Below are 22,670 nucleotides of genomic sequence, written 5' to 3'. Positions count from 1 at the left end.
AAGGGGGGAGAGAGGGGAGTTCTGGTACCAAAACAAAGCACTGATGAAGACAAGTACCTTAATTTTAGATGAAACATACCTGATCTTGCATTTGTAATGAAGTTGCTTGTTCTGAAGTCTCTGTGCTTTCCAGCTTTGGGGCATTTGCATTTTGTTGTATTCCAGAACTTGATACAATACTTAAGTCACTGATCTGATTCTATTAAAAAATAAAAATAAAAAAGTAAGTTTTTTAGCCTATGTTTAGCCACTACTACAATTCTGTTACGTGGTACGTCAACTGAAATACAGAAGATATACTGATTTTTCAAAGACAGTGGGAAATTCAAACTTCAGGAAATAAAATCATACCGAGACATCTGCTATCTGGTTTGTGTTCATAATGCTTTTTCTCTTTACTATCAAGAAACTACAACAACTTGCTTCATGTATTTTTCACTGAGAAGGAAAAGAGGCAGATCTCTCATYTTTTTCTTCATTAGCTACTAACAAAGAAATTGGCAAAATTTCATTAAATCAGGAATCCAAACCAGAAACAATTCAGAATACTTTCTGACAGGATTTTTCCAAGTAATTGCAAAGGCAGCTTGTCACAAACTTATTTCTACCAGAGTTGTTTAACTATGTACATGTAATTTCACAAGGTGTCAACTGGTTTTGACAAAAGGCAGAAAACGGGCAAAAGAGYTGCAGTGACAGATTGTGTGATGTTTCAGTTCAAGTTGACCTCCACTTTTCAAAGTTTACATTTATTTGTTTAAAATATAAACTATATTCAAGTTTGAAGCACTGAACAAACTCAGCCTAGCATTCAATCAATAAACTGTGCCTTATGCATATGAAATACCTGAACAGCAGCACAACACATGACGACTGCTCTGGTCATTTAAATGACAGCAGCAAGATATAGTTTGCATTTTTTTTAAAACAGTAAGTTAGACACAGCCTGAACTCTGTTACTGTGTTGTTCTCAATTTCTAGTTTTCTAATTGAAAACAATACTGTTTTCCAATTGAAAAGAATAAATACAAAAATCAAGACTACAGATTGTCATTGATGAGACAGAAGAGAGGAGCAACTTCTTCCCTTTACCCCTTTTAGCAAGCCAACTGAAAGGTAAAAACACTTTGGACCTGAGAAACTGGACTACCTTGTGGTTACAAAAGTCAGATAAGAGCATTTTTTTTTTATTTTTACTAAAGCTGCAATATGCTTCTATTCTCATATTGAGACACACACAAACAAAACCCACTATAAAAATAATCTATTCATTTCATTAAAAAACAACACTCAAATTCATTCATTTTTACATATGGATTTGATGTAGCAAGTACTTGAAGGATTAAGCTGATTTAGAGTCCTAGATTAAATCACTCAGACCTCCATAAATCTCTTTTTTACTCTCTCTGCCCCCTTCTCATGCTGACACTCCGCCAATCTCATGTGGGCTGCACACAAGGATTACTCTATGATCCATCTGGAATGTACCAGCCAGATAAGTACTTTCTGCTCCCAAACACAAATTTATGCATAATTACTTGAAAGCCACAAAATAATTTTTTTAAATGAAGATAGGAAAGGTCTCTCAAGTAACCAGTCATCTTCACCAGTAAGTATGTTTACCTAATCCCATTAACATTGATGTAGAAAATGCCTGGCTGCAAGAAGTTGCCAGGTTACTGTCTGAGGTTTGTTGCTGAAGCTGAGGTGCTCAATAGAAAGTTCTCAAAGAAGCTGAAGTGTAACCAGCATTGCTCAAAGCCATTTATCTGGCTACTTCTACATCACTACAATCACAACAGGCTACAGCATTATGTTTACAGACTCAGATTACAGCTTAAACACAAAGGAGGAAAGAATTGAAATAGTAGTTCTAGTTTTATTACTGTTCTAGAAGTGTAAAGAAGCAAATCAGTATCAAGGAAGAAACAGCCAATTATACAGTAGCTCTACTGTCGTCCACATCCTGCTTATTTTCTGACTGTACGACAGCTACCACAGACTTCAACCGTCTACCACAAAATCAGCATACCACACTGTTGATCAGTGTTTTACTCGTAAGTGGAGCTTCATTCATGATGCTTTGGAATTTTGTTCCTAGCAGAAGCTCCTCAGTATTCTTTCATGAAAAAGATCTGATAATTAGGAGAGAAGAAGAGCTGGAATATTGGAATATCCTTTGAGTCATTTTTAAGAACTCTGTTGGAAACACCTATCAACTGATATTACAAGAAAAAAAGGGAGAGAGAGACCTCATATTCCTAACAGGGCACTATCAAAACAGTGAGTTCCTGTGCTTTTTGTAAGCCTTCTGCTTCTTAAAACATCGCAATTGATACAACATTGAAAGATGAGTCATTGATGTTTCAGTGCCTCCTTCTATGCTCTCACGAAAGCTGCTCCTTTCACAATGCCGGCCTTCATGCAGAAATCCACCCTCTAGCAGCAGCAACACTCAAAGAATTAGAAGCACGTTATTTTTGTATCCGTATTTAAAACGTTCACAAAAAGAATTAACAGTTTTCAGAAACTATCAAGTTATGTAAACTTGTGAACTTAGTGCTGGCAAAAGGTAACAGAATCGTCATTCTGAAATCAATTAACTTAGTAAAAGGACAGACACAGTAGACAGGGACAGAGTAGTACACTGAGGAACAGAAGAAAATTACTATACCTAGCTTACAGTAATGAAAAATAAGCTTTATATTCTACAAATGTAGAGTTAGAGGTAGATTTAGACATTCACTAAAAGACTTTGAGTCTAAGAAAAGACAGACAATGTTGGGTGTAATTTTTATTTGCAATTCCCAGAAACAAGATTTTCCTCAAAGCAGGAGAAATCTTAACTTTGTAAAATGGGTCTATTAAGCTCCATTTTCAAGTTGGATCACAGAACGCTTTCACTACGTCTTTCCCAAAAATCGAAGAGACTTCTTCCTAGTACAGTTTACCCGCGAGAAGGAACAGGGCATTACTTTGAAAACACGGCTACTGAAACAACAGCAGAGAACGTCTGCTGTTTAAACCAAGCACAGAGGATGTGATAAGAACCAGTCTCCAGACAGGCTTTAACAACAACAAAAAAATAACTAAAAAGGTTGACAAAGAGTTTCCTAATGAATTAAGAAATACTGAAATATAGTTTATGAAGGTATACATCATTCAAATCCCCATGCTGCTCTAAAGTAGGATTTTTGTTCTCCCATGTTCCCTGCCCCTCATCCCAAAATAATTGTGTTTGTAACACAGACATGGGATTGTTAAAAGTTTCTGGGCTTCTGCTGCATTATTTAATACCTCAAAACATTTTAACATGCAGTTGCAATTAATATCCTATTACGATTCATGCCATAATCAAAAGATCTCTCCCAGTGACTTCTGGCACAGAGGAAAAAAGCTTAAAAAAAAAAAATCAGTTACTGTTAGGAATATTTACCAAATGGAACTTAAGATTACGAAGTCAAGCATATTCAGTAGTCACAGTTTTACATATACATGGACACATATATCCTCTGACAGTGGTCTCACAAAACAGGACAGTAAATGAACACTGAAATTGAGCAGCTAATGCAGCAGTTTCAGGAAAATCATTTATTCCGTTGTGTTTGTATTTTCAAGTAGCTGTCTTCAAAGTTTTCTCTCTCCCTCCAAGCAGTAGCAATTTAAATATATGAACATACATGCCTATTAAAGTCTGTATTAGAAGTGCTACTTTGCAATCTCCAGTTAGAGAGCCTGTTGCACAAGACATCTTAATATACAAGAATTATTATCCTTTATCATTTCTCCCTCAGAAATCAAAGGGCATGCCATTAGCAAACTGTATGAGGTCCCTTATTCAGAAGAAGCAGTAGCATTTCTATCAGTCCATAATTAAAAAAAATAAAAAAAAAAAGAATTCCTTACTCGTTCATATTCATCCTTGGCTTTACTAAGCATTTCCAGGATGTCAATGGGCCTGTTCTCACTGCAGCCATTGGTTCTGCTGGGACTTTTTCTGTCATGGCAAACTTGCTGAGATCTCTGAGCTTCTTGTTCTACCACTCTKTAACAGAAAAGAAGAAACAGGATTTCAAAGTGTTATCTGGAATGAACATCTTGCAAAAAGCAAGAAAGAAGAATATACTCAACATATAAACACATTTTTTCCTGCCCAAATAAAAACCTAATACATGATTGACCAAAGTTACACAAGTTTTCATTTGCTGCAAGGTTTATACAAGACAAACTGTCAAATGGTCTGCACAATTTAGCTCTAATCCAGAGAGCACTAGCCCATTTCTCATGAAGTTTGCCTACAGTAAACACTACCTCTGCAAAACTGTCATGTTTAGACAGTTTTACAATAAAATATGTGGATACCAAAACACATATTATACAAAGAGCATATGTATTATACCATAGAGTGAATAAAATTATTTTTTTTCTTTACTTCCTTACATGCAGTTTTTCCCTTATTTAGCCAATTTAAGCCATGCTAGCTATTCAACAAAAATCAATTATAAACCAATGCTAAATTAGAATCACATCTACCATTATAAAACAAAACAAAAACACTGGGGAAGAAAGCTGGCGCACACCAGATGTCTCTGGAGTCAGTCTGTAAGGAGACAGAGAGCAAGCTACCCCTCACCCCCCCCCTCAAAACTCTGGGAAGAAAAGCAAGCTGATTTCTTCTCTAGCTGCCCTGCAGTCATTCTACTTACTGCAGGTCAAAAAAACCTCTTTTCCTCTGGCCTTCAGGGCCTACTCTTCACTCAACACCCCTCCTGCCTTCAGTATCATAAAGCTTCAATTTAAAAGATAATTAACATACGCAAAAAGAGGATGCATACCTTGTACACTGCATTCACAAAAGTAAAGGCARCATTCATTTCCACCCCTAATCCATATGCAATTCACAAGATATACATGGCTATGCAATGCGCTAGGGCTTATCCTCTTGAAATAAACACAAACCAGCCTGTAATCTCCTCTTTTTTAAGCCTGTATTAATCAAATATGTTAAGAAAAAACAAGCATTGTAAACAGGGCAGAGCTTTGGAGCTGGCACATCACTTGAGACTTTGCATGCTGTGGAACCAAGAGCTGATGGAGAGCCAAAAGGTGCCGCYGTAACAATCACACACAGTGTTAGCCACTTAGGTGCTCAGTTTATTCAGTTAGGATGCTGGAATAACTATATTTTATAGATTGAGTAAACAGATATATGTTACGCTATATTGTCATTTTTGAGGAAAAATATGCAAGTCCTAGGATTTCCTTGATATTCCTGCAACCAAGACAATTTATTTCACTAGAATTTAGCTGTGTTTATTTGAAGAAATATTAGAGTTGGCTTTTAAATTTCAATTTTGCCCAGGAAAACTGCATTCAAAATTTTTAATCATGCAATCATACAAGCCACTTATTTAGCCAGTTTCTTATGCACTACAGCTTTCTCTGTATGCAAGCATTCACCTGCAAATACCCTGCGAGAAAATTTCTAACAGCTACAGCATGTGCTGGTTTGGAAGCAGTTCAATACTGTACAAATGTTTCTATGGTGATACCCTCAGAGAACATTTTGTTCTAGTACCCCACACGGTCATGCAGTCCTGACTTAGGACTTGTCTAAACTCAACTCCAACAGCAGGAATGAGAAAGGGCAAGATAAAAGAATCAGAATACTTTGCTGAGATTTAGAAAAGTGTCAGCACAGCTATAACAGGAAAAATAAGGACTTCAGTTAAAGGGCAAATTCCGGACACTCATGCACACACTGCCTTGTAGGTGAAGCGAAGGCTTGAGTCTTCAGATCCTCCTCCTGCTCCTAACTAGGTGATTTGGAAGTTTTTAAACAGAACATCTCCCCTTAAAAATGTTACTAGCTTGTTTGAAAACAAAACATTTTAAAGTACATCCATTTCACAGAAGCATTTCACAAAGATTCCTGCAAATTATTTCACAGTATTTTTCTTACTGTCCCTTATGAAATCTATCTTTTTAAAGTCTACGTTTATTTTCTAAAAAACCACAACGACGAAGCTTTGGCTTGTGCAGGGTATATTCAAATGGTGGCGGAGGGGGTAAATACAAAGCAGTATCCCCCCCCCCACGACTCTCCCACCTCTGGCTTACTGCCTGTACCTCAGAAGCCGGTTCAGGTCTGACTGCATGAAATGGGGTAGAACAAGCCTATCAGTCTCAAAATACAAAACTGTGTGTGTCAAAATACAAAGTTCCACACAGATATGAATTCTGGAAAACCCTGAAACAAACAAAAATCAAGATTTTGTCCTGCTTTTGGAAAGCTCTCCCTTCATAAACAGTTAGCATCTCAGCTCAACGTCACCCAAATGAATTTCTTCCCGAGTTACCAGTTTGACTACTTCCATCAAACTTTTATCATTCCAAGAAACTCTGGAATTCTTTTTAAAAATAAGTTTGTTTTTAACTTCTGTAARTCAAATACCTTTGCTGAGCTAAGAAAAGGAAGTCTGAAGAAAAAGCTGCTACTAAATGCAAATCTGTATACTGAATGTGCTCTGTGTAGACTCAAGATTAAATCTTTTTGAAGCAATGTCCACTGTTTCCATTGTATCAGATAGTGGGAAAAGCACGCCTTCCTTCAGGGGACACAGTAGCTGCTGCGACAGTTTGCTCAAGTATATCTGCAACTATAGCATTGAAAATATACCTGGCACAACCTCACTGCAGAGCAAGGGAGGGAATGTGAGAAGTGAAGGTCTGTGATTACACAGCCCACGAAGAGTAATTTAGTTTTCTTTTGAAAGATAAGCCACCAAAACTTAAATGGATGGCTTGCAATCTTGTTAACTCAATCTGGCACAATAAGGTCAAGTCAAACAGCAGGAAAGAGAATGCAAGTCTCCTTGAAACCTTTTATGGTTATGTTTTCAAGGCTGTGAGGTACTATAAAAGCAGTATTCTTTCCTACAAGTGATAGGAAACTGTCCTTCCTTCCTTCCCCCCCAAAAAAAAGAAAGTAAAAGGTTACCATTAGTGACCAAATTTCCACAGATAAAAGCAAAATTTGAACAAAATGAGTATTCCTGGAAACAGTACAAATACTTTGTCTGAAATATACTGAACTAAGCCTGATAGGGCCTGTTACCATTTGTTGAAATGCCACTTTCCTTGYTGAAGTGTCAGTTTTAAATACACTATTAATTAAATACTATTAATCTTCCTCTCCTTAAATACATCCTTCATCCCAGCATGAAAAAGTTCTGGCAGCTTTGGCCTCTTTCTTGTAAGGAATACATGTGAAGGGAAAGCATCAAGATTTCTAATCTTTCTTCTTTCTATCCCTTTGGATGGAGAGGGGAGAGAAGAAGCAGCATGATGTTTGTAGCAAGTGATGACAGCAAACCAGTGCCAATCCACTTTTTGTAGTTTTAACTACAGCCTCACAAGTCAAGCTTTTCCACCCTGCAACAATGCACAACTAGAATTCCTTCATTCATTTTTCTTAGTATTCACCTTTAGCTACTTGGAAACCTGCAAGACATACCATATCAAATGAGAGGTGGTTTTGTTCCACAGAATTTTTGACAAGTAGCATACATACGCTACATGCACCAAATAAATCTCTCAGGATAAAAACAGTTTCCGTAACCCCCACAACCAATGCCCATTTTTTCAAGAAAAATGGAACAGGAGTATTTAGACATTCTGTAGACTAATAACAAAAAGAACGGCCTTATGGGGAAAAAAAAAAATAAAAAGGATGCAAGCAGTATTTTCTAGCTAGAGTACTGTTAAGAAAGCTTTTTACCAACTGAACTGCAACAAAGGCTAAAACCATACTAACATGTGCCTTAGCTAGCTCAGCAAATTCAGCCACCTGTATTCTGTCAATATCCAGTCAGTAAGTCTCTACACGCACAGAATTGTTTTTTCTAGTTTCACTGAAGTAACTATTGAACACACATTCTCCAAAATTTGCTTGATGCACTAACAACTCTCGTTTCAAATATACTCTTAATCCACAAATATTCCAACACCTTCTGCAGAAATTCCCACACTAACTCCTTCCCCCCAAACAYACCACACATTACAGCTTTTTCACCATCCAGGATTATTTGCAATCACAGAGATTTTCTAGAGTGYTGAGATGTTACAATCACAAGGGTGTCAGTAAGTGTACCATAAACAGAGGTGAAATGATTTTATCTAAGTAATGCATGGGGACAGTAGAAATGCCAACAAAGTGCTCTAGTACAAACAGAGGGCCCCCTGCTAAAGAAAAAAAGTGGTGAAGGATAGGCTACAGTAATTTCCATGCAGGACAGTAAGAATACAGTAGAGTTTGAAGGATTTACCTCTCTCCCCCATTCCAGATATTTGTCACTACTTTTAATTAAAAGGTACATTACAAAAGCCCTTCCCTTCTAACACTCAGTTTTTAAAGCAGAGTGGCAGACTTGTCATTAGTTTTTCAAATTATCAGTAATCGGATGATTCTTAAATCACTGAAGCTATACTGGTTAGCTACTCAGTTTTGGATACTTCCTCCTCCCACCGTCTTTCATTTCTATTCTCTAACATCTTTGATGTTAAAGTCAATATTACCTTTAGGTAAGAAAACAAAGTTGCAGTTTGAAGAACAAAAATGAACAGCTAGTCTCACCACAAATAAAATAAATGCAGCATCACATGTATAATACAAATTTACACATAAACACACACAAGTACTCAACAATCTAGTCCCCAACTAATCAATTCCAGAAACTTTTTATTAGTCATACTTAGCATACATCTTGCATCTTTGCTACTTTGCTGACTTGTTTTCAACCCCTGATGTGTACGATCCTACCACTATAGATTTAAACTTTTGACCTGTGGTTGACAGAAAAAAATGATACAAGCACTTCTGATTTTAATTGTTTTAACTTTTAAAATTTTGCTTCAAAATAACTTAAGAGTCATTTTCACTCAGTTGTTTCCTACTGATCCTTCTATTTGGAAAAAGCCAGTAAAATGTCGGGGGCAAGAGAGAGATCTTTACACTCTAGTCTGCCATTTATGTTATCATACACTGCTTCCGCGGGAGGGGATGGGGAGGAAAGCACCTATAAGCAAGCTTAAGAAAACGTTTATACTATGACTACTTTCCACATTATGAAGTTTTATCAGCCTTCAGGATGTCATGACTTGCAAGACATGACATGCTGATTAAACCATACAGTAAACAAAATTCGGAAAGTAAARAATGATGATGAAAAGCAAAGCAGAGAAAAAAGGAAGAGCAGATATCCTGTCCAGTACCTCTGCAATCTTGCATTTTTGTTATGCTTAACTACCCTGTCAGATACCCATTAAAAAAAAAAAAAGTTTCTCTGATTTTGTAATCAAATATTTCTTACAAGAGGACATTAAAGCTTGATTTAAATTAATCCCTATCCTTCTCTATTAGTAAGGAGGATGTGGGCTTCATTGGCCAGGCATCTTGCTTTTCCGTGGTGCAAGAATACTCTAGCTTCTAGTAAAAGCATGTTTTGAAGACTTCCAAAAGTCACATTTTGCTGTCCTGCAGCAGCCTGTGGAATTCTGATAGGCTGATAAAACTCTAGGTGCCAAGTCAGTAGAAGAAAGTTTCTTTTTGGCAAGCATAAGCCAACATGCCTCTGACAAAGGGCTGGTCGAAAGACTACTGGTAACACCCATGGGACAGTCCTATATACTAATCCCCCCCCCCCTTAATCAAGTGGACTCTAACTTAAATACAAATATTCATAATTATCCAAATTAAGTCTTCTGTGTTAACACATTTCACATCGAGTCTTACTCAAATTCATTAACTACATCCACCAAATTGAAAGCGAAGAATAAAACTATCAGCTAGACTACTAAATTCTACATAAATCACTACCTCCCCCTCCTCTAAATTTCAGAAAACAATGCACATTCTCCGGCAGCAAAGCCAGGGCTGTCAGTTCCCATCTTCTGGATCTGTTGTTTATGCCAATGTTTGTAACACTACTCCGAATTCCTCCTCAGCAGCGCCACTGCAACTCTCTATGGTACACATTCATCATTAACTACACCATTATATCCTAGCTTAAATTAACAAAACCAGATTATTGCAAAGACACGCAACTTAAGAGGTTTCTTTTTAATTGAGATCATTTCACAGATTTACCTCTTGCATGGTCACTGCATAGAGCCCCACAAACTACAAAATGAGAACAAGTGACATAGCAGTTTTGTAAAACAACTTTATTTCCAGAGAAAGAAAACCCTTAACTTTGAACAGCAATCCATAGGTCCAGCAACAAGCTCCTTTTGCTTCAGTTTTGCCTCTCCAAACTTCTTTTTAATTCTGTAACAACTACTTCTTGCATTTCTCAAATCTCTTCACTTCTAGTCAAGAATAAAGTTCCCCCCAATCCCCCAGCCTCCTTGAAAAAAGGAAAAAAGATCATGGTCATCACTTACCAGGGTGTTACTCTGCTTTAACCATCTCTACACAAAATGAAATATGCAAACAGATGTGTATACTTGCTCTCTTTAAACAATACCACACTAATGCTTTAACTGAAATTTTTACCACTTAAGCTATAGAGTTAAAGCATTCCTTGAACACACATTATTTTCCTCTCCCTCAAAAAACAGTAGCAGTAACAACACTTTTTTATGGGGAGGGAGACAAAGGGAGGGAAGACGTACAAGAAAATAAAGACAAAAATAAGAACTACCTATTTCATGAAAGAGTTATAGAATAGTAAGACCGATGTACTTACTTAGCCATGAGTTTTGCTATTCGATGGCAGTCATTCTTGTCATAAAACCAGATACTGTAAATCGAYACTGTAAAATAAGGAAAAAAGCAACTGTTAGACAGAAGTTTAAAAAACAAAGATCAGTAAGAAAGCAAGCAAGAAACAGCAGCTATTTGCTCTGCAAGGTATGAAATACCATCAATTTCCCCTCGAATATTCTGTGTATAAGCAGAATTTATAAAGTAATTAGACATAGCATGTGTGCAAACACAAATACAACATCAATTATATTAAATGAAAAACCTGCAAAGTATTGATACTTGTTCATAAATACAAGTGGCAAGAAAAATAAGTTTTAAATACCAGATGTCTTCTCAATATAGTGGCAACCTTATGTTTATAATTACCAATTCTACCACTTAAATTAGCCATAAGGATGCCTACACAGTTTTGAACGTTCATTATTTAAATAAGTCAGTTTCTGAGCTTGAGCTGCAGTATGACAATTCAGTCACAGGCTTTCTGCTACCTACCCTCTCAAAATTCTTTCTGTAAAGAGTAATTGTATAGGAAGGAAGTAGTACCAATCCTCCAATCATACTGTAACATTCAGAGCTACTTAAAACTGGATTTGTTGAACTCTATTCTTTAAATGTATCAAGAACAAGCCAATGAGTTCAAAAAGGTTCCAGTTCAACAAGGCACCAAGCACAGTTGAGGCTTTCAGGATGACTAAGGCTCCACTGAAAGCAGGCCAAGTTAGATCCCATTCACTCAGCTGAAAGAAACTCCGGAGTGAGAAGCTTCTCTTCAGCAGCAGCTCCACTTTAAAGAGGCCATTTATCCCTACTCATCTTGTTGCCCCCATCAGCTGTGCCAACACAGCAAGTTTTCAGAACTCTTTCCAGGATTGTATTTAATCCAATATGCAAAGCAGGTTATTTTAAATCTTGGTTCATCTATCAAGTTTATCCATGCAGAGTGCGCAAGCATATTAAAGGCAATTACACACTGTTCATTTTTTCCAATAAAATAAATTCCAAAAAGCTTTTAAATAGCCTTTTAAAGCTTATCTTTGTTCTGCAGCTCATGACAACATTTTTATGAAGTTGAGATCACCACATCATTGTAAAAAATGATTTAAGCTGAAGGAAAAGAATGAGTTTTTCAAAAATGAGAACACACAGCCTTTTCTACCTAAAAAAGTCCCCTGTTCCCTCTATCACCATTACCTAAAGAAGAATCCATCCTTTTCTTCAAAAGACTCAAAAATCTCAACCAAAGCCCACTCAAAATTATTTCAAGACATGGTAAAGAGGGAGATTATTTTCTAAAACTTGTAGTTATGCCAGGCTTACTGTTTTGGACCAAAACCCTTCAAGAGTCATGCACACTTCTCACTTCCATACCAATATCCTAAGATAAACTGAATTTCTACTGTTTCATCTTTTAGCTTGTTTCTCTTTTTAACATCTATGTTTGGGTGTTTGACTCTTGAGAAGTTAGCTTGAGCAATAAGAAACAAAGCTTTTCAGTTTAAAGAAAGAAATCAGTATATAACCATTTAAGAAATAATATTTTTCTTGAAAAATAAGCCAATAGAAAAACTCATACATGTAGCCAACATTTATGAAATATTTTTGAAAACATACAGTTTAAGACATCTATGTTGTCCACTGCACTGAAACCTGAAAGTATTTCAGTTGGAGCTATTTCTTTAGACACACAGCATATTTTAACACTTAAGAAAAGCCCTTTCCCTTCCAACTCCATTATCAGACAACATGCCAAGAGGAAAAAAAAGCTTCTTCAAAAGCATACTTGCTGAAGAAAAAAAGATAAGAAACCTATAATGATAGCTTAATGGGGGAAATGATAAAAGTCACACTCAACTCTGCCAGAAACAGACCTACAGAAGACCAGAAGTAAATCCAAAACTCAGTTCTGTCTATAGAGTATCGGTTCCTCCTCCCATACTGTGTACTCCTGGCAAGCAATCATAGGGAGTCACTACAAAACATTGATAGTATTATAAATATGTTAAGAAGATTACTAACAAGTAAGCCTGTGTGTTAATTAAGTTATGGTCCAATGGACTGGAATATTTACCTCCCTCTTTAGAAAAAGGCTCATTTGTATGATCAGTTCAGCTCCCTCCTCCCAGAATTTCCCCCAACAGCATTACTATATTTGATGCATGCCTTTCACGCATGCAATTTTATCTGAGCATTCTTTTCTCAGACACAGAGATGGTATTTAGCAATCATTTTCAAATGTGTGAGGGTTTTTTTAATGTCCAGTATAAACATTAGCTCAAAGTTCACGTGCTTGAGTATATTTCTACTACAGTTCTTTAATAATTTCTTTCAATATAAGTCGCTAAACGTAACTCATTTTTCATCCACTCCAGCTTTTTTGCTATGAATGTTGAGGCTGCATCTTTAGTAATCAAGTAGAAACAGTCTGTAATCCTCATCAGCAACATTTTTCAGATGGATTTGCACAGGTTGACATACATAAAGTCAAGAATAGCCCATTTCATAACCATATCAAACTTAATAAAAATGAAAAGAAATATTATCTTCATCTAAATTTCTCAGACATTAGACACCTAGACAAATTAATTATGTCAGTTTATTGGAAACACTCTGATCCACAAATACTTATCTAGACATGTAGCATCCAACTCTTCTTCCCTGAACTTGACTGAATGAAATCATTAAAATCTGACTGAAATTCCTACAGGAAAGCAAAGAACATGTCCGTTACAGGAATCTTCCACTCAAGTCTAACAGCTAGCTGACACCAAAAGACATGATCTTGCCATCTCTCCTCCCCATTCTGCTTCTACYGCTTCATGAAGCAGTCAGTTCAGCCTAGTGTTGCAGTGCAGTGTAGCTGCTGAATTGCTAAATCTGACAAAAAAGCTGGAATAGACAGTTGCGACAGAGGTCTTACTCTTTAGCAGAAGGCTGCGGTTTAAAGTTACATCCCAAAGCTGTAGTTTCACTTGAAGTTTCATTTTAAATTAGCAGAAAGAAGCATTGTCACCATCCTCACTTTCTCACAACCTTCTTCTTCCTTCTATTCCAGTCTATCCTTCTACTCCAGTCTACCCTTTCTCTTGCATCAGCTGGGTGCTTACAAATCCAGACCAGTTCCCTAATACTGTTTTTGCATTAGCTTCACAAACATAATACCTGGCACAAGAGAAAGGGCAGGAACAAGAAGCTGGGGGCAGCACAGTAAGGCAAAACTGTTAAAGTGTTCATAAAACCAAAGCCTGAAAATACTGTATTTTTTGTACATACATATATGTATGTAYATGTAATTCACTGGAAATGCCACTTTGCGAGATTCCAGGCAGCAGCACCTTCCTGTCTTAGGCAATTTAGCCACTCATGCAGCCCTATCCTCATCTGATTCAAAAAAACTAATTAAAAGTTACCTTATCTAGTTTAAAGGGCACATGAGAAGAGAGACAGAAGCTTTATTTTACAGACCCAATTAAGACGTTGCCACAAAATGACTCAAGCAGAACAACCCAGAGTGGGGGACATCACCTTTTAAATTCTCTCTGCAAAGCAACAATGCATATTTTCAAACCCATCCTCTAGCATAATCACAAAAACTAAGCCAACCTTATCTGACTGCCACAAGAAAACAAACCTACTGCCCAGTCATTGCAGGAAAATTTGATGTATCCACCTGATAAAGCTTCCTCTATTCTAAAATGACATTCCAAAAATAAAATAGAAGCTGAACAGATAGATCATTTTACTGCCCAGGTAGAGTTTAAGACAAATGCATATAAAGTAATCTCTCCCAAAGCGCATATTTCTTCCAGCAGCAACCGCTGGCCAAAACGTCACCTTTCCCCAGTCACTCAGGCCTACTGTCTTTCCCATTGAGCTGTTTCCTGTTCCTGTGTTTCTCAATGCAARTATCAACCTGCCACATAAAAAAAAATTCTAACTATTCATAAATCTTAAAATATTCAAAACAGGAGGGACTTTTAAGTCATTTTGTAGATATAGGTCATAGCACAAATCCACAAGCAATTGTACTGGAGTAACTCAGAAGGTGGCAAACAGCATCTGGGATCAGGAACATTTTAAAYAAACTCTGCCATCTGACAAAACATAGTGTGGAATGAGAGGAATCACCACTTTGCAACACTGAACCAGAACAGAAAACTCCTTCCAGTTAGAGTGCCATCTTTCAAGTCATACAAAATATTTTTAGCTCTACTTAACAGCTTTCAGTGGTTCCTCCCCTCCCCTAACTTGTATTGCTTCTTGTGCTACAAGGTATCAAAACCAGGCTCCTCTCTTATCTCAGACTAAAAGACTGGGCTAATGTGCCTGCTGGACAGCCATTCAGCCTCAGCTATCAGAGATCCGTTATATGCACTGCCAGCCTGTTGGTTAGGGGGGTAATGAGATTTTCTCCTTAAGGATAAGGATATCCTGTTTTGAAGCCAGACAGGAGTGCTTTCAAACAAATTTTTAAAGCCATTTGTAGTAAAGCAACTTTTTTGTTTGGTTGGTTTTTTTGCTGTTCTGAGTAAACTTATTTTAAAACAACAGGCCAGAAGACAGCATTTTGTACCTGAGTTTTGCACCTAAAAGTCTCCAAAAATCCATCTTTTGTTTTACTAACTCTTACCTTTGGCTAAGGAGTAAGCAGCAAAAAACCTCAAACAAACAAACAAAAAAGGCAACACAATCAAGGACCATTTCTTTTAATATCAAAGTTTTATGCTTAGCATCTGTCTTTTCAGCACCATGGAAATCAATCTGCCTGACCTCCCAAGAGAACTAGCTTGGATTAAAAAGCCTTTTAATGAAGATCAACACCACCAATACAGAGGAAGAGTTATAAATGAGAAAGATGTAGAAGAATACTTCTTGCAGACTTTAAGAGGTAAGCTTATCATTGTTTACAACATTGACTAACTTTCCTTTGTTATTTAGCAAACGATCAGCTTGCCAAAAATACTGCTGCACGTTAGCTTCCCTACCCAGACTTTCACATGACAGATTTAAAGGAGCTACAGAACTTCCAAACTGGGCTTTATTATTGTCACTGATAGAATCATGTATTTCTTYTAACGTACAGAGTTTAACAAACGTTTTACAAAACATGGACAAGAAGAAAAAAGCTTAGGTTGATTAAAAGAAAAAAAAAATACATCCATGGGTTGCAGTGCTTCATGAATAGGTATTCTGAAAAATATACATGCATCCAGAGGGAAAGTTAGAAGTTGATCTAGTACACACACCAACATATATTCCAGATTAAACAATATTAATACATAAATATGAATTATAAAAGTTTTAGCTTTTAAAGAATTATAAATTCCAAATACGTTACACTAAAGACAAGTATGATCTCCAAATTAGAATAATCAAGAAGTTAATTTCATTTCTGTAAATTCTCCCAAACAATTAAAAAAGAATATATTCTTCTTTTGCCACTGTAATTAGAATGATGTCTGACACATGATGAATAAATGTTGGAGTTTTATAGTAGCATTATATATAAAAAGTAGACATAACCTTTCTCAAAATTCCAGGTTTAAGTATTGTTTTGGAGCTTGAATCCTACAACGTTACCATGAAAAAATATGAGAGGGAAAAAAAAAAAAAGAATTGGGAAAGATTTCCTAGTTACACAGTAAAACACTAAAAATGTATTATTTTCTAAGACAAAACAAAAAAACATCCTCTACATCTAATCAATATAACAAGTAACACATTGACCCAATTGACTTCCATTTCACTCAGGGAACTGAGACAACAGGCATGAGCAAGCTGTATCATTTAGTCCTTTCTCATCATTGCACAACCAGGAAAGACTCCTTATTATCTACTCTGCAAAAAAACAAAGAAAAGAAACACTACTGAAGAACAGTAAGGTCTCCTTTCCAGTGACATGGCAAGCCAGCAATCCTCTCAATTAGTCTTGCTCCAAGAGCAAGAGAAGTCCTTTGTGCAATTAAATAAAGATAAGGATCTCAYGTTAGCAGCTTAACAAAAATAACTTCTGATGCACAAACTAAGAATTCTGTTGTATTGGAAAACATATATATTTGTTTGTGCAGATCAAACTAAAAGAATAGTAAATAAATAAACAAACAAATAAAACCACTAAAATATTATGATCCAGCATGGCAAGCCAATCATTCTTACAGCCTCCAGCCATGTAAAAATAACGTTTACATACTGCTTCCAAGATTTCTCCCATATAACTTGTTAATAGCTCTGCACAAAATGGAGTAGTTCATTCTTGATATACTCAGAACAATTCTCAGGCCAATCACTGCAGGAGAGAAACGCCAGAGGCCTGAGCTGGTTTACATGACAGACTTTGCCCTTATCTTCTTAAGTCAAGTCAAGATACAATCCAAGAGCAAAGTGGAAATGCGAAATTTATAAAACAGTAGCATCACCTTCGTTGACAAATATCATTGACATGGAACATTTCCCGAGTCTGTGGTGGCATAATTTTGTTTTAATCGTCTTTGCTATCATKACCTCAACCTGGGGAAGCATAGACTGTGACTTGCCATTGACCCTGTTACAATCTAAACATATAGGAACACTTCTGGCAATACTGCAGGCAAACAACAGTATTAAAAAACATACTTTGAAGTTTTTGTTAGAAATCCCAACCGTCCTCAACCTGTAAGCTAAGGAAACAGAACAATCAGTCCAATAAATAACCAGGACTGCCTATTAAGAGTTTGTAATCATCACAGTAGATTTCTTCAAGCAGCATCAAAACACAGTCTACATGAAATGGGATTATTACCAACACTCTGCGTAAAAGAGATCTTTTCCTTGTCCCTCCTCTGCCACTGTTAAAGTATCTCAGAATCTTCCTGTTAAACCCCTAGATGCACATTAACCATTGGCTTCAAATTCTGTTTTGGGTTAGTCACAGGAACACAAGGGTTTTAAGTGCCTGCAGCCAGCTGAATAGAAGTGGGTATCCTTCTGCCTCCAAGAAACCCGTAACCTAATCATGCAGCTAGCATGCTGAAATTTGTCTCCAACAAATCCAAATCGATTCTGAACTTTCTTAAAAATACTTTTCTGGAATACTAGACAGATAGAGGCAAATAGATTTAACACTGAACATCTCAAACTTGCATTTGGCTTTCTGTAACTGCTTCAGTGGGTGGAGGTCAGGCAATTTGGGAAGCTGCATGTGAGGAAGAAAATTCGGAACACAACAACTAAGTACAGAAGGCAAGGAAATCAGGGGTACTGAAATCAGAAAGAATACTCCCTCTGCAAAAACAAGTAAATGAAAACTTAAGATACTGCTTTTTGAGCTTTTATGCTCATATTCAAAAGAAGCAAACATTAGCAGAGCACACATAATAAACTAGTCAGCTGCTTATTTGTGGCACACAGGAAAATAATAAGATGACAAATTAACTATATCTAATGTTACCATTTTGTAGTCAAAGGGGAGACTGTTTCTGGACATATTGCCCTTTCCTAGGAGACAGGAAACGGTGACAAAATAAAGGACAGTTTCCAACCAATATCTTTTTTAAAATGGCAATGGAAAAGATTCAAGGAGGAAAAAGTTATTTCTGATTACCTCAAAATGGAACTTTCCTCTCAAGCCTACTGTGTTTTCCTTGCACATCTTTGARTTTCTTTCTTCCATATACTTCTATTTCATCTCTATCCCAACTCCCATTAGCTTCCCACAGGCCTTACAAAATAGTCCTATAGGAAAATTGGAGCTTTTTGATCAATGATGGAGGAGCATATTATTAGCTTCAGGTGTTTCTAATGAACTTGCATACAAACCACCTTCTCTGACTACTTCCATTAAGTAACCCCATGCCACTTCCACTATCATACAATGTGGCCATTCCACAGCAGCTTCTGCTACAATCAATAGTTACAGCAACAACCACCATCACCTTCCTGTTTTCCTTGTCACTGATCTCACATCTGCAATGCTTTCCTGTCCTGTCACCTGATCTACCACCTTCCCTGACCCCTCCCACCATCCTCAATAGCCCCTTTTCCCTCCAAACCTAGTAACCTGCTTAAACATCCAACTCAATGTTAATCCCCTCCCACCATTTTCATGCTAATCATTCGTTTTCCTACATCTCCTAAATTTCTCAGCTTACCGACTGGTTTTGCCTTTTCTTTCTCTTATGTTTGAGGAAGGAAGTCTGCTAAAACCTTATGAAAGGTGAACTCTCCTACCTTAAGCTGTTTTCTCTCACCAAAAATGGAATCGTTCCTGCTCCCAGAGCCTGGAGGCTTTCAAAGGGGGAAACAGGATGGGATTAATGTTTGACTGCTTTTTTAGGTACACTGAAGCATAATGAAAGCAGTTCCAATCTCCATAATTCATGGAGACATCAGCTGATAGGCAGCAGAGATGAGGTACCATCTCCAGAAACCATACAGGCTTTCTTGGCAATTCAGAAAGAAGGTCTGTTACAGCAGCAAAGTAACTTCAGACACTCTGCTTCATGGGATGTCTTTTATATTATCTAATGACTCTAATGAGAATTTCACAAACACTAGACTCCCTTTTCCTCTCTTTAAGGGCTAGATAAACTATACTTTGAGCTCTTTGGAGTAATAGGATTTGTGCTGTATAGCATACTAAGACTCAGAAGCTCAACTGATGACCCAAACACTACTAGCTTTGAAGAAACCTTCCTAATCTTTGCTTTAGAAGTCCTCAGATACTATCATAAAAAATAACTAATCCTCACTATTTTAGAATAAAATTTTATTAAATGCTATGGCMCTAGACATAGGTTTAGATTAAGCCCATGAGATAACAAATTAAAAAGAAGATAAAATATAACAATATTGAACTGAGTTGTTCTATCTCAGTTCCTAGAAAGCAGGTGGTTACACTGTATGGCTACTTAATTAAAATTAGCACTGTGGAGACACACACACACACACACAAAACAACCCTCCCCCTACACAGACATTTCACTGGAACCTGCCCCATTACAGTATATTTGAAACAGACCATTATATCAAAGCAGTCTGGATTATAAAACAGCTTATTAAGTTTATACGGATTTTAAAAAGCTATACTTACAGCTAGCATTTCTGTAGAGAAGAAAAGGTTCATGGAGCTGGAACTCCAAGTCTTTATTTACTGGTTCAACTAGGTTATGCATGTTCAGTCGATTCACTATCGTAAAACCATGATAAGGAGAAGCTGACCTATTGATTCAATAAAAAAAAAAAAAATCAAGGATTAATACCGTGATTAACACACGCAATATTTCTTTGAAATGTAATTATGAATTAACCTGAGTCTTTACTGCTTAATTAGCTCAAAGTTTATCAGTATTGAAGCTCTGAGAGTAGCTCTCGTGTGTCACTTCTTGGCTAATTTCAATTTAAGATCATACTTATCTTAAACTAGGATTAGGATAAATATTACATTTCTATACTGTGAAACTGATGAATCAAAGACATGCCTCAAGATCTCAATCAAAAACCTATTCAAAAAGTCTACAGCAAGGCCAGGATTAAAATTCAAGTGTATTCAACCCTTCACTCACATAAATAGTCTTGAAGCATTTTAGAATTTTTAGATGGGAGAGAAGGGGGCAGGGGTCTCCTCTCCAAAACCAAACTACACTACTCAGCAACATGTACCATATTGTAAATACATATGACAATAGAAGAGCTGTTAGCTTTAATAACAGGAAATACATCTGAAGCAGAAGCTCTTGAAACATTTAAAATTGTATTGCTTAGAGAAATAATTTTTAAATATCTAGATTTTCATTAAACGTCAGACAGAAAAAGAAAACATCAAGCAAGCAAGCACTGGAAGTTCAAGTTAGCTTTAGATCTGTTTTCTCTTACTGCAYGAACGTTGTGTCAGCATGGTCAGCCATGCCTGCAAACAGTCGTACTATTAACACAGCATGATGAGAGCCTCTGGGGGGAAGCTTATGTTTGAGGTCATTCACATATGAAAATAGACTAGCCAAGAAAAAGAAAGCCACTAGAGTTAAACCAAGTACAACTAGCTAGTGTTAATATTTGTATAACACGTCCATATTTACTGAATGATCAACAATAAAACCTGTTAAGAGCTTCTAAGGAGGGGGTATATAGTCCTCATCAAGAGTTAGTCTTGTTAGTTTGCTAACAGAACTTGCTTGAAATAATCAAGTAGTTGTAAGGAAAAATTTTTTTTCAGTTTCATCAGTTTTTGCACACTAAGCATTTACAAGACTGGAGCCAAAGGATAAAATACTTGTAATCCTAGTCTGTGCCAGTCTGTTTCAGAATGGGTTGACTAATTTTGCATTATTCATATTCCTTACCATTCGTAGTGATATTTCATTCTTAAATTTCTGATTCACCTCTTATTTAAAAACTGGAAATCCATGATTGGGCTTGCATATTGATTCTGGTTAAAATAATCTTCCCTCTTTCTTTTTACATATCATATAATTGGGCATTTCTTCCCTGGTTTTGACAATGACATCAAGTAGTCCCTAAAGCCATACACTGACAGATCTCTGGCTTTTAAGTGACCTCCTCTGTATCAAAACTGGTCAGGAAGTGGCAAAAGTTAAGTCAGGATAGATTATGGAAACAATACAGACAACAAATTAAATAATTTATAGATTTGGGGAGACAAGAAAACTCATAATTTGAGATAATACAATGGCATTTGTTAATATATTGAGTAAGAAAAACTAACTAAGTTAACTTCTTCTATGGATAAATATACAACATTTATCAAGTCTTATGATTTTTCAGCAGCACTTTTACATGCTTTTAGTGGAGTTAATCACCCACGTGCAAAATACATTCTTTTCAAACGGGCACACAAACTATATAGGTAGATAAATAGGTCGTTGTAAACTGGATGCAATAAATCCAATGAGAAAGTTGCATGTTAAGCCAGCTAACACTTGTTTTCTTCTACAGAGAAACAAAGCCAAAAAAAGCTTACCTCTTGTACACAAATAAGGTACCTTCTATGTCTGTCTTCTCCTACAAGAGACAGGAATTTTATTCAAGGGATATGCTTGCTCACACAAATATGTAGCTTTTGTACAGTATTTTAATTACAAAGATTAATTATAATATTCTTATCTTTCCATGGAAAGCTTGACATCATTGGAGTAAAAACACAATCTTTTGTTTTAAGAAAGTATTTATTTTTCTTGACAAGATTAGGAAATTAAACCTATTTCCTAGAAGATTCTGTTCATGCCATCAAGCTGCTAATGTGCTATGAAGTACTCTACAGCTCTTCTATACAGAGCCTGAGTGGTCATTGCTAAACATCTTTCTCCCAGTTGCCCATTTTAAACATGGACTAAAATCCATTAGTCTACAAATAGTTTGTCTTTCATAATTGTTTTTTAAATAGTTACAATGACAGCACAGATAACAACAAGATGATGCAACAGTACTACTGTTTCGTTTCATACTTAAACGAAAGCTGCTGTCCCTACGAGCAAGTGGCTTGTGACAGGTATGTACAGGAAGCCACACACAGCTCCAGTGCAGTTTAAAAGTCAGGTTTCACGTATCTTAAGCTTTCATAGTCTTGGGCTGAACTGGCAGCAGTCAGCGGCCCTGGGCAAGGCACAGGACAGCCGTGCTCGGGACCTAGGCGGGGCCTCCAGAGAAAGGCCTGGCCTAGGCTCCTGCTTGGCGGTATATCCTTTTGAACGCGACSCGAACCGCCACACTTAAACCACGGAACAAAAGGTCTCAGACAAAGGACGCGCTTTATTGCGAGAGTACTGGCACTTCTCCAATTTTCCCGAATTAAGGCTCTGAACTAACCATTAAGTGCAACAACAAAACAATACACTAAAAAAAAAAACAAAGACCCCCCCCCCCCCAGAGGCAGCTCGGCAAGGCGGCAGGAGCCGAGGAAACCCGGCGCCGC

The 22,670-nt window shown here is 36.8% G+C and overlaps 1 protein-coding gene across 1 annotated transcript in view; it reads right to left on the bottom strand.

Moving 5' to 3' along the window:
* DCP1A (decapping mRNA 1A) overlaps positions 1-22,670 on the bottom strand; it is a 44,525-nt gene that overhangs the window by 11,800 nt on the left and 10,055 nt on the right. Inside the window, exons 2-6 of the mRNA XM_085302547.1 lie at positions 21,720-21,760; positions 19,833-19,960; positions 10,749-10,815; positions 3,907-4,045; positions 80-199 (exon numbers count right to left, since the gene is read on the bottom strand). Of these exons, the coding sequence (XP_085158673.1) occupies positions 80-199; positions 3,907-4,045; positions 10,749-10,815; positions 19,833-19,960; positions 21,720-21,760 (495 nt within the window). The remainder of the gene's footprint in view (positions 1-79; positions 200-3,906; positions 4,046-10,748; positions 10,816-19,832; positions 19,961-21,719; positions 21,761-22,670) is intronic.

This window comes from Rhea americana, unplaced genomic scaffold (assembly GCF_003343005.1).
Source record: "Rhea americana isolate MKP2758 unplaced genomic scaffold, rheAme1 scaffold_19, whole genome shotgun sequence".
NCBI classification, from domain to species: Eukaryota; Metazoa; Chordata; class Aves; order Rheiformes; family Rheidae; genus Rhea; species Rhea americana.
Note: the sequence above shows the minus strand (reverse complement) of the source record. Positions and strands in the feature narration are given on the sequence as shown.